At 42.6% G+C, this 24,283-nt stretch overlaps 1 protein-coding gene and 2 long non-coding RNA genes across 5 annotated transcripts; all 3 read right to left on the bottom strand.

The window, feature by feature from the left end:
• Positions 1-201: 201 nt before the first annotated feature.
• LOC146380930 (uncharacterized) lies at positions 202-1,415 on the bottom strand. Its single transcript, XR_014801241.1, has 3 exons — positions 1,275-1,415; positions 597-700; positions 202-406 (listed from the first exon to the last, which is right to left on the bottom strand). It is a non-coding gene; the product is annotated as an uncharacterized LOC146380930 (long non-coding RNA).
• Positions 1,416-4,129: 2,714 nt separating this feature from the next.
• On the bottom strand, positions 4,130-9,315 carry LOC146380929 (uncharacterized). The gene is made up of 2 exons (XR_014801339.1): positions 4,863-9,315; positions 4,130-4,730 (listed from the first exon to the last, which is right to left on the bottom strand). It is a non-coding gene; the product is annotated as an uncharacterized LOC146380929 (long non-coding RNA).
• A 113-nt stretch (positions 9,316-9,428) lies between these two features.
• On the bottom strand, positions 9,429-22,615 carry LOC146380928 (zinc finger and BTB domain-containing protein 14-like). Of its 3 annotated transcripts, none has more exons than XM_084939904.1 (10): positions 22,355-22,615; positions 14,949-15,137; positions 13,401-13,571; positions 13,157-13,252; positions 12,939-13,082; positions 11,576-11,820; positions 11,415-11,500; positions 11,195-11,334; positions 11,015-11,110; positions 9,429-9,875 (listed from the first exon to the last, which is right to left on the bottom strand). In XM_084939904.1, exons 2-10 carry the CDS (start codon positions 15,135-15,137, stop codon positions 9,735-9,737), a joined length of 1,308 nt encoding a protein of 435 aa, XP_084796030.1. In that variant the 5' UTR covers positions 22,355-22,615; the 3' UTR covers positions 9,429-9,734. The 3 variants fall into 3 exon arrangements, with proteins under 3 accessions (XP_084796030.1, XP_084796031.1, XP_084796029.1); XM_084939905.1 differs by lacking the exon at positions 22,355-22,615 and adding an exon at positions 22,170-22,254; XM_084939903.1 differs by lacking the exon at positions 22,355-22,615 and having other exon boundaries at positions 14,949-19,072.
• Between the last annotated feature and the right edge of the window lie 1,668 nt (positions 22,616-24,283).

The raw sequence follows: 24,283 nt of genomic DNA, 5'->3' as shown, positions 1-24,283 counted from the left end.
CATAAAAATATTGAAATCACACAGAAAGCAAATTTAAAATCTAGTGTACAAATTGAATTTCTCTTTTGTTAGTATTTTACTTCTCATTAAGGTGCCTCACTTGACTGCATGTCACTGATTTACATGTATCTACAAAATATTCAGATATACACATATTCAGTTGAAAAAAATATCTGATTAATGACAGACAGAAGTTGAAGAAGCATTCAAATAATTTCAGAGCTCAATCAAGGTCAACTAAAATACATACCCCATCCATGGCTGCCATGATTAAGTTGATATTGCGTTTAGCTGTTCCCCCCTTCTTTTTGAACACTCTAAGAAGGTGGTCAGCGTAGTGGTCCAGCTTGGCCATGAAAGTCGACAACAAAGGGACCGTGGTGATGCGGGCGAACTCTGCAACAACCTGAAACATATTAAAAATTACAACTAGAGAGTATTCTCTATTAATTTTATTAGAGGCCACATGCAAGAATGTTACAACTTTCAGTCAAACATTTTGTATCTTTTAAAATTAACAATTTACAGTACTCGTTCTTCTTCAAATACAAGTTCTTATGAAAATGACTTGCAATAACAAAGTTAGTAAGAATTACCTCAGTCTCTGAAAACAGGGCAGGCCATCTGTTTTTGACCTCTGCAATGAATGGCATGTCTTTGATGATTTCCTGTCTTCGGTAGCGATGATAGCCAATGGAAACTGATACAAGGAGTTAAATGCATTATATATAACAGTATTACACATTATTCTGCACTTCAATGACAACAGATGAACACATGTCTTATACTTTACAAATCAAACTGTTAATCGCTTAAATCCCTGCGTTTGACACTAAACCAGAAATCAACAGGGAGTCGAATTCTTTCAAACAATGTAGCAACTTAATTGAGGCACATTTCTAAAATACACTATACATTCATTTCATTCTTCAAACTACAGGATCGCTGGTGCTCCCGGTGGTCATTACTGATGTCAGGGAGCAGGTGCGGTAGATGTTGGGAGTAATTTTAAAACTGTCGGTCTTAGTAGGCAAGTCTCACCTTAACAGGAATCGCAAAAGATTTTGGAAAATTACACCGAAGCAGGTTCAACAATATTTGTTAAATGTCTTCATACTTCTAACACGTGAGAGAGGTATACAAGCTAGAGTGTTAAAAAATTTACCAGGCATCATTTGTTTAAAAAAAAATGCAAAAGTATTCTCGAAAGTGTCAGATGTTTATCAGTTAGTATACATTAATCAAATTTGTCATCCTTAAATTGTTGTACTTACCAAATAATCCTCAGATGGCGATGGATTCTATCCAGGATACTAAGCATATGCAAGTCTCAGTTGAAAATGGCGATGATCAAACTTCCACACTGCACATGTGCAAACTCAGAAGTACGGAGAGCTTATTAGGACAATCCTCTTTAAATTAAAGTGCTCTTCATTTTAAATGAACTTTTTACGTTGGATTTAATTTACTGCATTTTGTTGTATTGAAATATTATGTTGTTAATTAAATTCAAAACAACATACTTGTGTTTAAAGTTAAAAAATCAGTTGGTGGCATTAGTTTTAACATAAAACATTTACATAATGCTACCAACATCAGTGTGTCATTTCTTAGAGTTTAGGATGCTCATCCTATTACAGGATGACCCCAACCTCAACAACAGGACAACTCTATTTTATCTTTCAGACAGTCTCTAATTTGTATATATTGCCAGAAATGGCCAGGTCCTTCCAAATTAAACTTTAATGTCAGATTCTTATCTTCATATAAGTCACTTATTAATCGTATGCATTTTTTTGTGCCACTGTGGCCAATAAATTGTTTGTTTACCCATTTTTATTTTTGGGTTGTGCCACAGTGGTGCATATTTTTGAAAGTATGGGGACAGATTACAGCTCTTGTGAACCTCTTGCCACACCATTTTTGAAAACTTTAAAATAGGGTTGTCTACTCTATTCCCTTTATTGTCCAGTTTTTGAGCCAACGCCTCAATGGGGGTGAATGGAAAGACCAGTTCACGTTCCATTAGAACCCAGTCCAGGTCCAAATTTGTTGCTGCCCAGTGTTGGACAGCTTGGACATTTCAAATGAGATGCTGTACTGTTTTATGTTGGGTAGGGATAGACCCCCTTCTTTTCTTGGTTGGTACAGTCGACCAAGATTGATCCGCGGTCTACCACCATCCCAAAGAAAGTGTTTTATCATATTTTCATATCTTGAGAACATTTATGGTGAAATACAAATTGGTATCATTCCAATTAAATAATTGATCAGAGGAGCTACTGCCATCTTTATTGTATTTACTTTGCCCCATAATGTCAAGTTCAGCTTGCTCCACTTCTCCAAATTAGTTTTAATCCTAGTTAGTAGTTTTCCTACATTATCGGTCAACATTCGGATTTAGTAAATATTTCATCCCTTTTTGTAACAAATTAAAATTTAAAGCTGATAATGAATTAACAATACGAGTTTGAGATATTGGCATTGCCTCCGACTTATGCCAGTTAATTTTGTAGCCTGATACCTTAGAGAATTCACCAATAACATTTAGCAATTTTGTTATAGAGTTAGTAGGGTCCTGACACATCTCCAAAATATCGTCTGCATACAGAAATAATTTATGTCCTCTCCCCGCTCCGTTCACACCCACAATACTTGAATCTTCCCTAATTTTAATAGCCAGGGGTATTGTCAAAAGTGTTAATTTAACACTCAAAAGAGTGGACACATATAGACACTTTCTAGTGTCAATTTAACACTGGAGATTTTGCAGTGTATTTGGCGGGCAAGGCGCCTCCAAAAAAGGGGCATAGGAAATTTTTAATTAGGGTCTGTAGGGTCTGTAGTGTTAAATTTACTAAGCATTCGAAGTTTAAATAACTATATTATTGCATAAAAATGCATTGAAAATGCACTGCATATTACAATAATAGTAGTATTGAACATACAATTATGCGTTTTCTCCTCGGCCATTTTCACAAAGGTCTTGCGAAATGCATTCTGGGATATTTAGCTGTACCAAGTCCACACAAGTCACCGCCGATGCATGCTCGATAAAACGGGCGGAGCGAGAACACATCCGGGACTTTTTCACGTTCTCGCCTTGATGCGTACTTTGAATTGGAACAGTACTTGGTCTATTGAGACAGGCCCCTTGTCTCTTTAGTTTTCTATTTTTCACATGTGCTCTGAATAAAGGATTTGATTGGCATCACATCACTTACAAAACATGTCACTGGTCTGTGTTTCTGTAGCAGATTTCAAACGGTTGACTGCGTTGTGACGACAGACACAGACTGGCTGGAAACTGGATTTATTTATGTATTGGATATAGTTTTTTTTATTTATTAAAAAAAACTGTATACAATACAGTTTTGAGAATGTTCACACTCAGTATATTATATCTCAGCTACATTTCCAGTATCCACTGACTGCTGTAAAGACAAAGGGAAAGGTTGTGCAGAGTAAAACAGAAATGGTCTTTGGAATTGCAGTAAAACATCTGGGTCCATAAAAAATGGCATCTGGTTGTGGAAGTTATAAGTTATCCAACAGGGTGAATAAACTGACCTATTGGCTGCCTAGGGTTGGGTTTCTCCACGTCAACATTCAGGGTTATAGAGTGAGCAGTCGTTCTGCAGTATGTGGGAGAAACTACAAGCATGATTTGTAACTGTATTCTCACAGATGGTGTCCTGCAGGTTTCACACCTGAATCAGATGATTAGTTCATTACCAGGCCTCTGGAGAACTTTCATTTAGCCATTTAAATCAGCTGTGTTGGATCAAGGGCACAGGCCCCGGCAGGACACCGGCCCTCCAGGCCTGCAGTTCCCCACCCTTGCTCTATACAGACAAAAACAACATTTGTGATAGAGCTTAACTTTGTGGCCTCAGAGCCTCCTCTTCTTCTTCTTCTTCTTCTTCTTCTTCAGAGAAGTGAGAGAGATAATAGTGGGAACACTGATGTAAAATAAACATCAGGGGAGCAGTTTTATTTTGATCTGACTCCAATATTTTAACTTATGTAACAACTGATAGAGCATTGACCAGTCAAGGCTGATTCACTATTCTTTGGTTTAATCCCTTTTTTCTCTGCTCGGTCACAGAATCTGAACGTGTGTGTGAAAACAAGAAACACTTCCTGTCTCAATTTTAATCCGGTCATTTCCGTGGGAACTGATGTTCTCTGTCATTGGAAATAATTAACTCTGTAAATCTGGCAAAATAAACAGAAACATTCCTGCACAAACACACTTCCTGTTGCTGTTCTTTTATTCAGCCATTCAAATGAGACAAACAGTCCAATCCAACAAGGAGCAGCCCTCGAAGAAAAGACAGGGCACATCAGATACGTTCTACTGAAAGAAGCCAACTGCCACATTCATTATAATTACCAGTGCTTCCATGAGTAGAAAATGCTCAGACTGTAATAAACAAAACCTGCAAACTTCAGTACAAAAATGTGATTGATTTTCAGAGACTGATCAAAGTTTATTATTGATATTTAAAACTTCATCATAGGTTTACAGTGGCAAGGAAGATGAGAGCAGCTTCAGAACAGTCAGCTTGACAGTGATGAAGATGAGGGTCTGGTAATAATGATGAAGATGAGGGTCAGGTCCTGGGACTCCGCTGCACCCTTTGGCGGTACTCTGGTAGGTGACGGAGGATCCACGCAGCAGGAGCTAGCATGGCCGCTGCGAACACCGACATGACGAAGAAACTTTGCTGTCAGAAAAAAAACAAGTGTCACTATTTTATGATTACTGGATGGTTATTGGTTGATATTGATCTGTTAATGTTTAATGATAAGTTAGTGGCCTTTGACTAGTTAGTGAGTAATTCGATACAGAGACTTACCGCAGCTCCAATCCTGTTTCGAGGAGGTTTACTGTAGATTGCCCTCTTCATCTCCTTCACTACATGATTTTGACGAGTCAGAGCTGAAGAATTTCCCGTCATCCTAAACGCACGGCTCACCGTCATCATGGTAACAACACCTGACCACCAAGTGGCATGTGAAGCTGTGCAATTGGTTGTTGTTCAGCTCCTGTTCAGTCGCTCGACGTGCTCAGTGAAAGACGCTCATCAAGACTGAGGCAGAAATCTTCAGGAGAAAGCAGAGGAGGAAGAGGAGGAGCAGAGGGGAGGTCTGCCTGATGGAGCTGCAGATTAGATTTCCTGCGAAGAAAAAGAAGAGGAGTGATGAAGGATAAAAGGTAGACGTTTGGTTTGATGTGCAGAAACAGACCTGCAGGCTTGAACCTGCTCAGCATCAATTAAATTTTGTCTCAGTAAGAAGCTGGAGCAGCTCGATTCACTTCGTCACAATACTGATTTTTAATCCTTTCTTTTATTGAATTTCACATGTTACAGATTACTTTACCTGTTGTAGTTTGTTACTCTTTACAGTAGTCAGATTACAGACTGTATAAAACATAAAAACTAGTTTGTTTTGTCTCATTAAAGCTTTCCTTCACTCCCAATACAAACAAAGAGATTTGATTTGAAATAACATCCGCAGTCCATCACTAACGTCTCTGTCAGTAATCAAACTCTGCTGCTTCTCTTTCCTACTACTTTAGAGTTACACAGCCAGTGTTCAGTGTGTGTTCTGCTGCTCAGCTCGTATCAGGACACAATTTCAATTCCTTCAGGTTAAATATTTTATTTGCTCCACAGATAAACTCAGAAAACATCTGAATATTATTAATGATCATTTTACCAGAACAAGTTTACTTTCCTCCAGGTTTTCATTGATCTTTCTTTTGTAGTTTGACTGTTTTTCATTAATTTTCTTCACTTTTATTTTCTGCATCTTCAGAAACATGTTCCGGTTCACTCTCTGCATCTGCAGATGTTTTATTTGGATCTCCATAAGCTGAATCTTTTCATGTCCTCTTGTCTCTGGGTTCGGATTACCAGCTCGAACTTTTGGAAAAGGACAGAGTTTAGAGATCAGCTCAAAGGAAAGGAATCCCAAAGCAGTGTTTATTGTGCTGTTTGTAAACTTCTGTTTATTAACATTTATTTTACCTGAAAGTTTTGGACAGCTTATTTAAAGGACTCTTTATATCCTGGTCACTAAAGCGGACACATGACAGTTTATGTGTTTAATGTCCTGAATTAAAAAATGAAACAAGTGAAAGATTTTTGTTTTTTATAAAACGCTGATCATAAATTCATGGATAAATCACATTTTTAAAGATATATTAAAGATAAAATCAGTTCTCTCAATCAGACGTTAGAAAGCTAATAATTAATTAATGGGTTACTAATTCGTTTTCTCTGGTCCCCTGCCCAGTCGCACCAGGAGTGACATGTTTACCTACATGCTCTCCATAATTCGCTGTCTGTCTGAGTGGTGTCCAAAAAATGATGTGGTCCTTAATTTGGAAATTTGGATAATTCAGAAACCTTCTGTGGAAACACTGGTCTTGTTGGGAGAGAAAAGACTGTTTCCTTCCAAACCACCAAAATAAAAGACAAGGAGAAGCTCACAAGGCCACATTGTTGCTCCTGTGGAGGAGCAGCAGTATTAATCTTCCATTCCACCTCATTACTCTACATTCGTTGTTATCCATCAATCACCTTACTCAATTTCATTATCTAGATACTAAAATGATTAGTCTCAAAGCTGACTTTTCTCTGAAAATGTAAAAGCCACCACTTTCATCACAGTCTGGATCTTGTTCTGACGTACAGCATAGAAACTGAACATTTATTCAAGTTCCCTGCATACCCTCGTCGACCCCTGTACAGGAAGTCTGTCCTGCCTCTCTGATTGAAAGTCCTAACCTCCGGTCCCATGACATTTGCCCAGAGTTCAGATGGAACCAGTGTGGGTGAGCGTCCTACCTCCAAAAGGTCCAGCTGTTTTCTTCACTAACACTGAGACAATAAGCAGACCTGAGTAGCCTTGAAGGTCAAATCCTATCAGTCCCACCTGTTGATGGTAGCTCCCCTGTTGGTCGTGGCAGTGCTAATTTCTTGGGTTAATTTTCAAAATCCTTCTAAATGAACCATCTAAGAAGGGAAAAATGAGCAAAGGAAGTCTAAATTCAAAAATATCCAACCAATTAGCAGGTTCACAGGTTGGGCTGGGTCAGTCCCTCTAGTGTCTCTGTTGTAATATTCAGTTGAATTCACTTCAGTTTTATTTATACAGCGCCAAATCACAACAATAGTGGCAACAATCATATGCCCCCTATGAGCAAAAACCTCCGGCAGAGTCAGGCTCAGGGAGGGGCGGTTGAGCTAATTTCAGTACATGATGTGATACATCAAATATGATGTTGTATAAAGCATATGTTTGGAGTCCTGTTGGGACCCCGAAAAACAGAACCACAGGCCTACATCTACGTACAAACGCATATTAAAATATTAATTCAAAAATTAAAATGTGTGATCAGTATTGACATTGTTAATGGTCAATATTCAAATGAAGTTAGTGTTGTCATGGCAGCCGGTTACATTCAGACGTTCTCACAGATGCTGAAAGTGCTGCTGAGCCAGCATCGGTTCATCTTTGATCAGAGATGGTCATCATCACACATTTACTTGTTAATGTATGAAACTCGTTATTAAAAACGTATTCGTGCCCCATCTTTACATCACACACGTCGGCCACATGACAAAACAAATTTTTCACTGACATTTGTTTTCTTGCTAGCTGATCTCAGAACAGTGAAAGCAGACCAGCAGCAGCGCTCTCTCATCAGTTTACCGTCAGACCAGAGGTTTGGCCAGAATGTGCATGAGCAAAACACTGAGCATACCAGATACAGCCAATGTTAACGGGAGACAGACATGCCCTCGACAAAGAGACAAAGCTGCAAAAGTTCCTCCCGTCTCCTGTTCCTGCATCATCGAGATCAAGGAAAAGTGGGTAGGAGAAGGTCTTAGGAAAAGAGAAAAGCCCTTACCTTCGTGGCATCCAGTGCCACGCTGGATGTCTGCCATGTTGAAACCAGTTGCAGAAGATGGACTACAAAGCACACATCTGATTTCGCTAGGTGTTCTGACCCCATTGTTTTATGGTGGTCATAGAAACAAGATCAGTCTCCTTCTTTACAAAGACTATCTAAGGTCAGATTTACTGATGTCTGCAGCAGCTGAAAGCATTTCTCCATCATCAGTTATCCCAGCAGATTTGTACTGAAGGGAAAAACTAATTCTAAAGACTGCAATACCGCAAAAGGCATTACTATTCACTGAGCCTTAATGTTGAGCTCATGCAGCAACCGTTCAACAGGAAGTAGCAGTCCCGCTGTGAGTTTAACCGGCCGTTTTTGACTACTTTTGATTTTACTTCTATATTTCAACTTTAAAAACTGTTTATCTTGCCTTGTTTGGTATCATTATTTTCAGCACAACCTCAAATATCTGAAATTGGAGTTATTTTTTCATTTTGACATACTGTATTTGCACAATTGATCTAAATTCAGACAAAAAATGTAAAATCCGAGTAGAAAAAAAGTTATATTTTTTACTGTAAAAACCTCAAACATGTTTAATGAATCATTTTCATAACTTGAAATGCAATTAGAAATTGTATATTTCTAAAAAAGTATGCACAAGTTTTGCAAACTACAAAGTTATATGGTACTATTCACCTAAAAATGCAGCCAAGGCTTCAGGCGTGTTTTATATAACCATTTAAATCTATTTACAGAACAATCAGGTGTGCTGCATCAAATAAGAAGGCACACAAATTATTTGTGCCAGTCCAAAAAATGTTTCTGTCCACTCTCAGACAGAGGAGAACAGCACAGGGATCAACCTGCAGGTCTGACAGCAGGAGGTGCATCAGTCCAGTTTTCCATGTGGGAACAGGTTTACACTGGAATCTGCCGTTGGTGGCTTTTTGGAGCAAATGTGACATTCAACAGTATAACTGACACACAAAACAACTACACAACACACTAACCACAGCCTCCAAACACGCTAAACATCACTAATGTCTCACATATGGAAACTCGCTCTTTCTTTCTTTTGCTCGCCTGCTTTCTCTCGCCGGTGTCACTCCTAAAACTGCCCCCTCTCCCTAAACAACCAAGTGCCACATGTTGCCATATCAGTTTTTGATTGGTTGACATGGTAAACTTTAACAAAAAATACGGAAGGGGTGTTTTTTCTTTTTTCAATTGCTAGCGTTGTCCTTAGAAAACGCAGTTTCTTCCCGCTGTAAACACCGCTGTTTTGTTCAGGAAAAAACATTGCGTGTATTTTTTTTATCATAACTCTGGTTTTGTGGCCCATTGACACAATTTAAAAACTGGTATATAGTTTGAAGTCTGCACTTTCGACCTAAGTGGAAATGGAGACTCTGGGTCGCTGCATCTTGTTGTTGTGTTGTCTTAAATTGGTCATGTGACCAATGATGAAGAACCTTTTTGGGCTAATAACCTTAGGAGAACATGTCGATAAGGTTGAATCTTTATTTAAACTGTTCTCTCTGTCATTGCTCATGAAACTGAGCAGAAGTGTTTATAATTTACACAGTTTATAAATTTATGCTTCAAACTGAAAAGACAAACACGCCAGGTTACAAATCACACATGTAGCCAGAGGGAGGTCACATGACAACATGTGAGTCACATGACCGCTCAGTTTATCTTACACTTGGGTTCACGTGCATCAACTCGATGCAGGAAAAAGGCTCCTAGCAAACAGCCAAAGTCCGTTCAAAGTTTGTGAGAAAACAGAAAAGGTTAAAGGGCTGTCCAGATGTTAGGAGCAGCTGATGGAGTCCAGATGTTGCTCCTCAGCAGCCATGGCAGCAGCCTGCAGTGTCTCAGTGTCACTCTGCAAAGGATTCAGCTGCTTCCTCTCACTGTGCATGTTGTTCTCATGACGCTTCAGATCTGACGCCTGAAATGACAGAAGGACAGTGAACACACCACAACACAAACGTACCGGCACTACGGACACTGTGTAATACTACAGCATAATATTACACATACTTAGTGCAGTACTGTATATACTCTGTATAGTACTTGTGTTGACATGCAGATGTTGATGTAATGATAAGGCTGACCAGCAGGGGGCACTGCATTTAAGAAAGCTGATGAATGGCAACAGTGGGGCACCTAAAAGAAGACTGCTCTGTGGTGTTGCATAATAATGTTTGGCGAGGAAGCTCACAATGCAAAAGAGGATGCTGTGTTATTTTTAACTAGGACTACGAAGACCACACAGTACTTTGTATATACTGATTGCAGTACTGTATATATGGTATAATATGTACTAGAGAGGGACCGATCCGATATTACGTATCGGTATCGGTATCGGTCCGATACTGACATAAATTACTGGATCAGATATCGGAGAGAAATAAAAAATGTAATCCGATCCATTAAATATCAAAAAAGCCCCTCACAAAACTTGCGACACGCCGTAACTCGGCTCATAACGTCGCAGCAGTGTGCATCACGTGATAGAGCGGCTGTGTATTTGTAGCCTCACTACCAAACCAGCATTTCATCTCCGAGGAAGTTATCCCAGAGAGAAGTAAAGCAAGTGTGTAAGTTCATCTCTGAATGTTTGTAAAGCATTCCAGCGTTAAGCTTAACAACCGATATATGTTTTAGAACCCTATTAGTTAGGTTTCTTGCTCTTTAAAACACCAGAATAGCGAGGATGAAGCAGGTTTAAGTTTATTAGATTGATCAGTTTTGATGAACTATGAAATATTTTGGGTGCAGTGTATTTTTTTCATACAGGTATAACAGAATAGCTTTAGTGTTGCTGTTTATTTAAACTTGAGTATGAACTTATACAAAATGCAGCAAGATATTAAAAAAACATTTTTATTGATTAAAAAACACTACTAAAGAAAGTACACTTTCTTTCTTTCTATATCGGATTCATATCGGTATCGGCAGATATCCAAATTTATGATATTGGTATCGGACATAAAAAAGTGGTATTGTGCCATCTCTAGTCTATATACTGTGTGTAGTACTGTCTATATATACCATATGTAGTACTCTATACACTGAGTGCAGTACCTTGGCGAAGGCCTTGGTGCAGGACGGACAGACGAACGGTTTCTCTCCTCTGTGTCTCCTCTCGTGATCCTTCAGGTGAGACTTGTGTTTAAAAGCCTGCAGGCAGACAGGTGAGAGCCAGACTGGTTACAATGGTGACAGGGAAGATGGGCGCACAGGTGAGAGGACAGGTGAGTTCACCTTTTCGCACATCTGGCAGGCGAAGGGCCGCTCGTTGCTGTGAACTCGTTCGTGTTTCTTCAGGTCCGGAGCGCGAATGAACGATTTCCCACACACGTCACACCTGTAGGGTTTGAAACCTGCGTGGATCTTCAGGTGTTCTGAACAGACAGGTGAGGGTTAGGGTGACCTCAGGGAGCATCGAAGTAAGAAGCAAGCAAACGTACGTGGGTGTGGTTACCTTTCAGGTGAGCGTGGGTGGTGAAAGCTTTGGTGCAAATGTCACAGGCGAACGGACGCTCGGCCGAGTGAAGCTTCTCGTGCTTCCTGAGCAGAGACAGACAGATGTGTCCTTCGCCTGTGGCTTCAAGATCAATTTTCATCATTGAGGTGTGTACTTACCTGAGTCTGCTCTCATCCAAGAAAGTCTTCCCACACACCTGGCAGGCGAGCTGCTCGCGGTGTCCGTACAGCAGGTATTCGAACTTCATGTCGGCAGTCGCCGTTGACCAGCCTGGCGGCTGCTCGTCCTTCACTTCCCCTATGCTGTCCGCGAAGGTCAGCGTCTGTGTGGCGTGATGCTCCGCTCCAAGCTCTTTAGGCTCCGCCTCCATCTCCGTCACCACATCCTGGTCGTAGCAGGTTACCTGGATGGATGATGTGTCAGTGACAGTCGCCGTGGATACAGGAATACTCAGGTGTAAGTAGGGATGGGTACCGGTATCCGGTGCCATGATGGCACCGGTTCTGACATAAACGGTAGTAACCAGACCGAAAAGCAGCGCACATTTTGGTGCTTTATTTCGGTGCTTTTTTTCCTGAGCTGTGATACACTTTAGATTCTAGCCAATCGTTTTACGTTTCCGAGGATAGTAGGCGGGCCCAGGTACGTACGTTCTTTTAGAGCTACAGATTAAAAATGCCCAAGGCGAAGCGGTCAAAAGTCTGGCTGTACTTCACAGCAAAAGATGCAAACTCAGCAGCCTGCAACAAGTGCTTTAAGGTGATACTGTGATACTGTCAAAGGAGGTAACTCCTCGAATCTGATGAAACACCTGGCGACGCATAGCGTTTTTTTTAAAAGCCGAGAAATGCGCCGTATTTGATAGCTTGCTGCGAGACCTCACACCGAGCGCATCTACTGCGGGTGTGGTGCCTGTTATCGGACCCGGAGTTAGCAACATCCCCCAAAAACCCGAAGAGGAGAGTCCTGGCCCCTAGCCCTGCCAGTGTAGCAGAAATGATGAGGATGATGATGGCAGCAGCAGCCGTTCTTCTCTGTGTGAGTAGCTTAATGTTGTTCGTGTGTAATTTACGTTGAGTAAGCTAACCACGTTATTACATTAATGCATGTAAGGTGAACTAGCAAACATCATCATAGCTACATGCGGCTGTCTTCTTGTTTGATGGCAGATGCTCCCTTCACCCTGGCCAAAAAGGCTAAAATGACCAAAGAAAAAGTGGGAAACAGCTAAACATGAGAGGTTTTTGGACAAAGTTTGTGTTTTTTCCATTGTTTAAGCACTGCTTCCAGCCAAGAGTGATACCATATATGCCCCATAGCTGCAGAAAAGGCTAACATTGTTATCTTTTTACAAAAAAACAGCTGAACATGAGAGGTTTTTGGACCAATTTTGTGTTCTCCATTCTTTAAGCACCGGTTCGAGCACCGTTTAAGCACCAGCACTGTTTCAAAAGTACCGGTTTGGCACCGGTATCGGATAAAACCTAAACGATACCCATCCCTAGGTGTAAGTGTGTGTACCTTGTGCACATCCTCATTGGTCAGTTCCTTTAGGATCGCCTCTTGCACATGCAGCGCTGCACTGGGAGACTTCTCCAGCTCCGGATTGGCCGAGGGCTCCACAAGGTCATCTGTGGCGGACGTGTCATCGTGCTCGCCAAGCACCTACACACAACAGTAATCAGATTACAAAGTACAGGCTCTGACAGTTAACTGGTAAACAATGGGTTAATCCGTACCTCCGAGTCGGCGGCCAGCTGAGCCTCAGGCGGCAGCGCCATCTTTACGATGTCATAGGGAAACTTCTCCTTGTCCTCCGACGACACATCTCGCTTCTGAGGACACACCCACCAACACCTGTTACCTGTGTGTGTCACCAGCTTGTGTGTTACATGCATTTTATGCTACCTGCATGTGCGTTACCTGTGTACACGCTTCACTTGTATGTGGACTACCTGTCTGTGTGTCGCCTGTGTGTGTTACCTGAGAGCAGAGTTTGTCAAGGAAGCGGATGCCGAGGATCTGGCCTGATGACATCATCAGGTTGACGTCCTTCTTCTTCACAGAGATCTTCGCCGTGTACATGTAGTTCAGGACTTCCTCAAAGATGTCAGAGCGGATGAAGTCAATCTCAATCACTGATGAGTTGTCCACCTGAGAAGACACACATGTACAGGTGAGACATCTCACCAGAACACACTCGGGAACCCCTGGAGGCCATGAAGTGAACTGCAGTCACCATACATATACACATACATACATACATACATATATATACACATATCATGTGTTACTGTGTGTTTGTGTGTGTGTAACCATTATACCCTGAATTGGGACACAGCACACAGCTGTTAAGCTATGAAGAGGACTCTCCATTTACATGTGCAAACTGGAGTCTATTAGATAGATATGATACAAACCACTGCAGCACAGTACCTGTAATACCTGCAGCATGTTCTAATCACTCTAATAGGATATTATGGTCAACAGTATCGAACGCTGCACTGAGGTCTAGCAGGACAAGCACAGAGATGAGTCCACTGTCAGAGGCCATAAGAAGATCATTTGTAACCTTCACTAAAGCTGTTTCTGTGCTGTGATGAGCTCTGAAACCTGACTGAAACTCTTCAAATAAGCCATTCCTCTGCAGATGATCTGTTAGCTGTTTGACAACTACTCTTTCAAGGATGTTTGATATGAAAGGAAGGTTGGAGATCAGCCTATAATTAGCTAAGACTGCTGGGTCTAGAGATGCTTTTTGAGTAAAGGTTTAACCACAGCCAGCTTGAAGGCCTGTGGTACATAGCTGATTATTAGAGATAGGTTGATCATATTTAAGATCGAAGAATTAATCAATGGCAGGACTTCTTTGAGCAGTTTTGTAGGAATGGGGTCTAAAAGACACGTTGATGGTTTGGAGGAAGTAATTATTGAAGTTAACTCAGAAAGATCAATTGGAGAAAAAGAGTCTAACTTAACATCAATGGTACTAAGAGTAGCTGTAGATAATATTACATCTGTGGGATGATTATTGGTCATTTTTTCTCTAATGATAAAAATGTTATTTGTGAAGAAGTTCATGAAATCATTACTAGTTAACGTTAAAGGGATGGTTGGCTCAACAGAGCTCTGACTGTTTGTCAGCCTGGCTACAGAGCTGAAGAGAAACCTGGGGTTGTTCTTATTTTCTTCAATCAGTGACGAATAGTAAGATGTTCTGGCTTTGCGGAGGGCTTTCTTATAAAGCAGCAAACTATTTCTCCAGGCTAAATGATGATCCTCTAAAATGAAATGATGAAATTAAATGTGTTGTAGATTTAAATGTTAATAAGATGTTGCTGACGGGGACCTTGGTGTCACCTTGCACAGTTGGCCTTCACCAGGTAAACTGTATTTATTGTACTCTTTACCTTACTATCTAACTTGCCTGAGGCAACTGTTGTTGGCACTATACTAATAAAACTGAAAAAATCTGTACAATACTTTGTGTTCGAAGTACTCATTAAGTACATAGATGTATTTTTGAGGTACCTCGTGTTTTTTGAAGAGCTTTTTAAAGTAGTTGGAGCAGGCGGCGAGGACGCAGCGGTGAGCACGGAACTTGACGTCTTCGACGACCACGGCAATGTCGCAGTGCTCGCCCTCGAGCCGCTGCTCGTTCAGCAGCTTCAAGAAGATGCTCTTATGTTCGTCGTCCACGTACTTCACCATTTCCGCCATCTGAGAACAGGTACAGATCACGTGATCAGGTTCAAAGCACCCTGGTCTGGTCAGGGGGTAATGATACTTACAGCTAGTATTATCCCCCAGGACTGAAACCACCTGACCAATCAAAATGTGTGACATCATCAACACCCGTTTTTACATTACAATCATGTGAGGTTCTCCTCGTGTCTCTGATCTATACCTTCCCCATCCTAAGGCTTCAGGCATGAATGATCAGCGTTCTATGTCAGAGGAGCTCCAGGACACCATTTCTACCTTCAGCGATGACCGAGGCGATGCCCCGGCTCCAGCAACAACCAGGTGTTGATGGTTAGCTAACGACACTAGCGAGGAAGAACATCTGTAGCTGTTTGCATGAGGTCACAGCTGATCACGTGATACGTCACATGATACTGAACACAGATGACATCAGCTCTGACATTACAACAGTGTAAATGGAGTTGCAGTACACAGCTGGATGGTGTCTGTTACCATAGCAACCTGGTCACCTGTTACTGTTCGGTCTGTTTAACTGCATCATGCTGTTTGTGGTAAATGGACTGGTTCTTATGTAGCACTTCTCTTTGAGCGCTACATACAACGCGCCTCTGTCTCCCAATCACACTCATTCACACTCTAATGGAGAAACAAGGGTACGCAGACTGCAGCGGCCAGAGATCGGACCGCCGACCTTCCAATCAGCAGACCTGACCTGCTCCAACCCTTATACATAAACTTCCTGTATTATTTCAAATTAAAAGCCTTTCACTGCAAACATGTGAGCAGGCTTTTATTGTCAGGTCATGTGATCCATGTGTCACATGTTCACAGGCCTCCTCCGACTCACGGTGCTGTTTTAAAGATTTCCCTTCAGATTGTTTGGATTCTTAAAAACAGTCGATGTTTGAGATCGCACCATCAGCGTAATGATGATTCATCTTTGAACTTCCTGTCACATCAACCACCACTAACTGTTCATGATGTCACTTCCTGTCAGCTCACTGAACCCACTGAGTCCATTTTGCTAGTGAAAGTTCTTCACTGAGAGACGTGACCCGAAAGTATCTATGTGGTGGCCATAATCAGAGCTGTCCCACATACTAAGGAAAGGAGCTTCAGTGCGTCCTTAAGCAGAGGAGACACCGGAGCATCCTTTAGATAGCTGTCCACAGTCCTAATCTTTCATGAAAACATCGACGTAATATCATGTGTTCATCATAACTGCATTTTCTATTTCATCGGTAACGTGCTGACATATTTACAGTTTTTATCAGCAGCTGTTAAACTCACAACTGTACATCACACAGCTAGAATAAAACTACTTCCCGTTGAGTCGTCGCTGTGTGAAGAACGCTGTATGAGCTCAACACTAGAGCAGGGCGATATGGCCAAAAATATATATCACGATATATATTTGAAAATTTGCGATAACGATATAACTGACAATATAATTTCTGCGAGACAAAATACAACTCACGACTTTACTAGCGCAAAAACACCCATCCATTTATTTCACTTAAACAAGCAGCTGTTTTTTTTTTATGTGCATTAAAGCTATATAAACATTTAACAGTGTAAAAGTAAATTCCTTGCTGAAGTTTAACCAAAGGGCATTTCCAGTAGAAATGGGCTGACATATCCTGAGCATAACCATGTATAATATCCACTGAAGTTAAAAAGAGGTGCTTTGCTACATTAAACTGCAGTGTGCCAAATAAAAACATCAAATATGTATTTTTCGGACCATAAGGTGCACGAGATTATAAGGCACATCAAGCGAAACAAAGCAGTCAGATAAATCAAACTTTATTGAACTCATTCTTCTTGCTTCCTCCACTTCTGTACCATTGATTCATTAATGCTGTATTCTATCACAGCTGCTCTATTCCCATGTTGTTGCAGTATATTAATGATTAACCTCATATTGTGGATGGATTATCTCAGTTGTTCTCCTGACTGAAGTTTGGTTTACAGCATCCTGCCATGCGATTGCATTTGTCTCCAACCATCAGGAACCCTCACGTTAACTTTTTGTTTATGTTATGCTAACATAGCTGTGTCGCTAGCGATCACGTAGCACAGCATTAAACACCAGCTAGCCCAACTTCAGTAACCCTACAAACGTCACTGTCTTCATTTATGTTGGAAGTGATAGCAGAGCTGTACGTTTGAATTTTTTCTGAAATCTCTCAGTCAGAACATGCTATAACATGCTTAGGTAACTAGCAAAACTAGCGAGCTAACTTCCGCTAACTTCTAACTCCGTTAAATGTAACGAATTCTGTTTTCATGGATGCCTTGATGTTAAACTTCATAGTTACACCTGGTAAAGCAGCAACGCTGATCATTTTATTAAAGATGGAAGAATTTAGACAGTTTTTAACTCTCAGTGATGCTGCAGTGTTCGTTTGACTTCGGGACCTTAAAGGACGGAGTTTAGGACCCAGATTACTCCCAGATTTACGAGCACCTTAGTGCGACAAATACGGCAATAACGACGGCCCGCTTGCATGTTCTACAAAAAAAATGTGCTTTGTTGTGTATCTGACGGACAAACACCAAACCAGTTAAGTTGCACCATTTTTACAAACTAATTCTGGTTCATCCGTTTCACTCAACAATCTGCTTTCCCCATTGTCATTCTCCGTTACCGCCGCACTTTTTCGGCACTGCGCATGCGCGTTTTACCCATATTCTATCGCAGTATTTCATTTTCTTATCGTTGCCTAGCATTGTACCAGTATTACCGTGAACGGTATAATATGGCCCAGCCCTACTCAAGACTGTGATCTACATGAACTGATCAGCGTGTGCTTAGAGGACTTAACAGTCTTCAGGACTCATGCTTCATGTCAGCTGGGATCAGTGATGATGGAGGACTGTTACTGCAAATCCCAAACAGGGTGGAGGAAAGGAGTTCCACAGCAGAAAAATATAATAATGTGAGATTTCATCTTGTGCTATGTAAGGTAACTTATTCTAATCCCCTAACAGTCACTTCTTTACAAAGAAAAAGCAGCCAGCTATGTTTTTAGCAGAGCAAATTAGTGGCTCAATATTCCCGGCAGTTCAGACACATGAGCTGAGGCTCAGTGTGCTTTGGATATAAGACAGAACTCTGAGGATCAGGACGCAGTTGTTCCACCTGTTTGAACAGCTGATATACACCATCCCTGTACAATGCTGGGCTTACACTGTGCGACGTTTGGCCCATTTTGAGCCGATCTTTGAGTCGTGCGAACGTTTTGGTGATCGGCCCGATTTTGGCCTTCACCGTGCGTCGTGTAGTATACGTGGGGTAATGAGAAGCGATTAACACCTCACGACCAGCTCCCGGTTTGAAATCCACATGACCGTCGTGAGTGTCACCACAGCCGTTCACACTGCGCACGCGCAAACAAATAAACGTTGGTGAAAAAGACGGAGCAGCATGGTAGTGCAGCGTGTGATCTGGACACAAGCGATGGAGGCACTTGTAGAACTTTGGAAAGCTCATCCGAGCCTTTTCGATGTGGCCTCACAAAATTATCATGACCACAACAACCGTGAAAATAGTTGGATTTACATTGCTGCTCAATCACAGCTGCCTGATTTTTCATTAGCAATTTAGCAAAGTTGATGGTGGTGTGTGTCTGTGTGAGTGAAAGACAGAGAGGGGGAGAGCGAGCGACAGATAACCTTCATGGTATGGACGCACAGTGTGAGCACTCGGGTTGCATCAGAGCATCGGGCCGTATAGTGTGAGGCCCTGCATCGTGACCTACGAACTTCTAACCCCTGCGAGTCAATCGTACAGTTTGAGCAGAAGCTGAATAACGCAACTGAAAAAAAAATCGCAGTGTGTGCCCAGCTTTAGTCATCCTCTTAACACACTGTATACTGCAACAGCTACACCCTTTTTGCACATGCTCTTCTTTCTTATTCAGACATTTATCAATAAGTGACTTCTATACATATACATATCTATATATGTATCTATATCTATCTATATCTATCTATATATATATATATATATATATATATATATATATATATTAGGGGTGCAACGATATTCGTATCGATATTGAACCGTTCGATACAGTGCTTTCGGTTCGGTACGCATATGTATCGAACGATACAAAATTTGTAATTTATTTTATCAACTTTCCTTCTGACGATGCTGTCTGTGTTGAGCGCTCAGTGAATCTGCGTTCGACTACTCCGCCTAGGCTGCACTGTCGAGCCCAGATCCACTGAGCGCTCAACACAGACAGCATCGTCAGAAGGAAGAGCGCAGGGCAAGCTAGCGAGACAGAAGTTAAGCTCTCCTTGCAACATGGCAAATTGAACCTCCCCCACCCTCATTCAGATCTGGCGTTTGGAATTTTTGGTTTTCATGTGACGTATGACCCTGAAGGTAAGCGCGTCATGGACTAAAGTAAAACAGTATGTTGGATGTGCCACGCAATGCTCAATTACATGGGTGGGAACTAGTGTGTTAGCGCAGTTAGCTCGTTAACGTGTTGGCCGTCTAGCCCCATGCACGGGGCGATATGGGGTAGCTCGTTAACGGAGATTTGCCGTGTTGTGGCGTTAAGGTCATTTCAACGAGATTAACCTGAAAGCACTAGTGGGAACACAACGAATATGACTGCACATTTACATCATCCTAGTGCAAAGACAAGTGGAAGCAGACAAAAACAACAAGCATGCTTGCTACAAACTTTACCCGAGTCATTTAGACAGCCGTTAGCACATGATTCTCCTTATGGGGACCTGATATGTTTAATATGCTGCTGAGAATATAGCCCAGAAGAAGCGTATAGTATAGCTTTTATTTTGGAAAGAGCCATTTCTCTGTAATAAACTCTCTTTTCCAAAGATGAGTGATTCCTCAATCAGATACAGGGCTCGCAATATCGCTAGCCCGACGTCCCGGGGCTAGCGATTTTTCCAGTTGGGCTACCAAAATCTATCTCTGCCCTGCCCGTCGGGCTATTGTAGGAAGGAAAAATATATGTCAATGCTTTTGCATTCTTTCGGAAATGTAGCTGGGTAATTATGTCATTGGCATCGGTGAGCCACTGTCAATATGTGACATATTGAAATCGCGTTTGAATTTGCGCTTGTTGTTTTGCTTTCACTTTGCAATCGCGCAAACTGTGTATAGAGAGCGACAGTACTGATTGGTGAGTGACGATAATTTGTGCACCAATTCCTATGACATCGTCTTATCAATCGTTAGCTTACTACGCAAACATGACAAGTGAAATCTCCCGCAGCAAGCTTAAACATGTGAGAGGTTGATCGCGCAGAGAATCGCTGAGCGTTATGTGAGTGCGTGTGTAAAAGCAGCAGGATATATATTTTAGTTCTGCTGGGCCAAATAAGACAGGTCAGGGTGGAGAAGTGACAGCCAAAGAAAAGCTTACCACAAAACGGAAAAGTTATGACAAATCAGACTATAAGGCAAAAAGAAAGTGCAGCTTTATGGTTTCATGGACAAAATAATTTCTGTGGCTGCGATATGATGAGCTATATAACCAGGGGTGCACATAAGTGGTCCGCAGGTGCGCATTCGTTGTCAAAATAAAAAACACGCACAAGGGTTAGGGTTAAATTTAAAAACTGTACTTTTGAGTTAAAATATATATTTATAATTTTAATAAATGACAAATTAAAAAGACATGAACATTTTTTTGTATCGAAAAAATATCGAACCGTGACACCAAAGTATTGAACCGAACCGAACCGTGAATTTTGTGTATCGTTGCACCCCTAATATATATATATATATATATATATATATATACACACACACACACAGATAGATATAGATATATATATGTATATACATATGTACCAAGATAGTTCCAAAGGCCAGATCTGATTGAGGGTGGGGGAGGCTCAATTTCAGGCAGTGTTGAGGAAGTTGCCATGTTGCAATGAGCTTAGCTTCTGTCTCGTAAGCTTGCCCACCCCACCCCCCAAAAGAGCACGCTGCGCTCAGTGGATCTGCGCTCGACAGTGCAGCCTAGGCGGAGTAGTATATATATAGTGTAGTACAGGGGTGCCCAATCCTAGTCCTCGAGAGCTACTGTCCTGCAGTTTTTAGATGCATCCCTAATGGTTTGATTACCTCTTCAGCATGCCATCAAGTTTGGCAAAGGCCTGATAACAAGCCATTCATTTGATTCAGGTGTGTCAAAACAAGGATGCATCTAAAACCTGCAGGACGGTAGCTCTCGAGGACTGGGATTGGACACCCCTGGTGTAGTATATAGTGTCTTACTTCTTGTAATGCCTGTCTTTGTTACTGTTTGTACTGGAGCACTGTAATCAAAATACTTTCTCCAGGGATTAATAAAGTATTCTGATATCTGATTCTGACCTACTGACGAACAGTCTGAGGACGGAGGTTTTGCTTGGGACGATTCCACACTTGCTCTAAGGAAAGGAAACAAGGCTAGGACATAGGAAGTGGTAAGGCTGAGGTCAAAGGTGAAACACTTTTCAACAGCTTTATTTCAAACTGCTGTAATCCAGGAATTCTGAGCAGAACTGCAGCCAATTGGCTTAACAAACAACACGTGATCAATGTTCGATCAGCAGATCAATACGCTGATAATCATCAATGCTGTCGTTGATCCAGCTGTCACGTGCTGCTGTAATACCAGACTCGGGTACACGCGCGCGCAGTACATGCAGCTCTTATACAGCGGACACGCGCATGGAACGCGTGCACGCTGCGAGTCGAGCTGAGGAGACGAGAGCAGGCTAGCTGTTAGCATGTAGCCGTTAATATCGATCGTTGATCGGAGCGTTCCGGTACAGCCCGGCCCGGGATAGCCTGTCCCGGTACCGGTCCAACCCGGGATGAAGCCAGCCAATTCCGGTCTGAACGGCACTCGGTGAGGATCGGGGAAAGTCGCGTGGCCGTTAGTCGGATCACCGATACTTCCGCCATCTGTACTTGGTACCGGTGCGTGAGCGGGCCCCGGTCAGTGCGCGTGAAATGGCGGGCAGGACGGAGAGAAGATGGAGTTTCTCGCTAACCCGCGCGCTCACCGGCTCGCGGGCCACCGCTCCGCCGTCCCCGGGACCAACACGCAGGCACGCGAGCAGCCACGGCGCCGCGGCCTCGGCCACACGGAGCTCGAGCGGCCATGAACGGCTCGAGAGCGCGCAGCATCCCCGCGGAAACGGCGGCCGCGGCGGGACCAGGGGCGCGCGGGTCCGCGAGCGAGTCTTACCGTGACACGAGACCGGGGGCGTCCGTCGGGGGAGGGGGTCGGCTCCGGCGGGAGGGGGGGGGAGGTCGCGACACTTTGTCCTGCTGTTGTTGTTGTTGTGACGGTGACGAGCTTTGCGCCAGCACGCTCACTCTGCGGAGGCACGCAGGCAGCGCGCCAAACCCCTGTGGGAGACGCGCATGCGCAGTGCAGTTGTTGTGGACAGGCCTCCGAACGCGCCCGTTTACAGTCCCCCCGAATGTGTTTGCGCGCGTTGGAAGCAGTGCAGTCACGTGACCACAGCAGAGTCTCTGAACGGCTCGTGCTGACGGAGCGATGTTGCGTTTACATGAAGGGGGCCTCCGCCCAGTGTTGCCAACTCCTCAGTAAGGAAAATCGCTAATGGCTGTCCTAAAAGTCGCTAAATGACGTCATTGCCAAATTTGCATAATTGGTCATGCTAATGTAATTGTAACCTACGTTGTTGGAGAGAGAAATAACATCGTAGAAGAGACATAAAGTGATTAAAAAACGTTGTAAATGCATTTAGAATTTATTTAGAACTAAAAATTACATTTCTTTTAGCAGTTATTGTTTTTTTAATGTCACAATTCCAACCCTGATCCTTTATCCGGGCTTGGACCGGCAACAGTGACCCGAAATTGGCACCCTGGTGGAGTTACTTTGTGTGAGTGTGTGTTTATTAGTAGTTTTAAACCTTGTGATCCATAAAACAGCATAAGAGTAAAAGAACTGACTGCGTCACAGTCAGTGCGGGAGCAGCGGCTTCGCTCATGCGCAATTCATTTGCAGTTTGGACGCATAGGTGTGAACATCTTCTGCCCTGATAGCAGCTGGGGGAGGACTACCTCCGCCCGTGAGCGCTTTGGAACGGGCGAGGTGTCCACGGCAGCACCGCTGCTTATTGAGAGTAAGAGCGATACGCACTTTCACGTCAAAAAGTCGTCATAAATAAGTCTCCAATAACACCAGAAAAAGCCGCCAGATTTATCGCTAGTCGCTTTTTAGAAAAAAAGTCGCTAAGGGGGTCTGAAAACTCGCTATATATAGCGACAAACTCGCTTAGTTGGCAACACTGCCTCCACCAGGCGCGCAGGAGAGCGCCCTCTAACATCAGAGACTGGAGGTGAAAGCCAGTGTTGGAAAAACACAGACAGGCTGCAAACGTCAAACATTTTTTTTATGTCCCATTCTCGTGAACACCACTATCGTTCTATTTCCACCCTTTTATCAGACACAGATACAGATTTTATTTGTCACATACACAGTACAACATATAGTGAACATGTGGTGAAATGCTTGTGTCCTGAACTGCGGACAGGCTGCAGACATAGCCGCGTCACTCCAGGGCTGGTTTTTTAGAATGAGGGATCTAGCCAGAACCCTTACTTGGATACTGGGTGGGAACTGAATTTGTGACCTGCACTCCAGAGGTGTGTAGTTTTACCACTACACTATCCAGCTGCAACTAGTCCAAATTCAGCAGACGCACCATCTGAGCGACACGCAGTCAGGATCTCAGAGAACCGCATGGATCTCTGTGACCAGAACAGTGGAGGGACAGAGGAGTGATTCCAGAAAAGCAGTTTTTACACAGAGAGCTTTGAACACACCGTGAGGTCACCTGCAGCTAATAATAACAGAGAAGAAGAAATCTTGACAGATGTGCTCACCTGTTACTGGAGTTGGTGAAGGAGGCACAGAGCCCAAATGTCCCACCTGTCTGACTTTACAGGTGAAATAAAAATGTAATACTCTTCAGAATAAAAGCTTTATTTTCTTTTATTTTTAAACATCGCTGGCATCACATACAGGTCATATGAGTCATTCTCTGACTCACTGGAGGACAACAGAGTGACAGATCATGTCGGTCTGTCCACTTTTGACTAGTGCAGAAGATCTGGTGCACCTGTAGAAAATGTGGCCACA

Source organism: Perissodus microlepis, chromosome 9 (assembly GCF_051167445.1).
Source record: "Perissodus microlepis isolate ML-2025 ecotype Zambia chromosome 9, ASM5116744v1, whole genome shotgun sequence".
Lineage (NCBI taxonomy): Eukaryota > Metazoa > Chordata > Actinopteri > Cichliformes > Cichlidae > Perissodus > Perissodus microlepis.
Note: the sequence above shows the minus strand (reverse complement) of the source record. Positions and strands in the feature narration are given on the sequence as shown.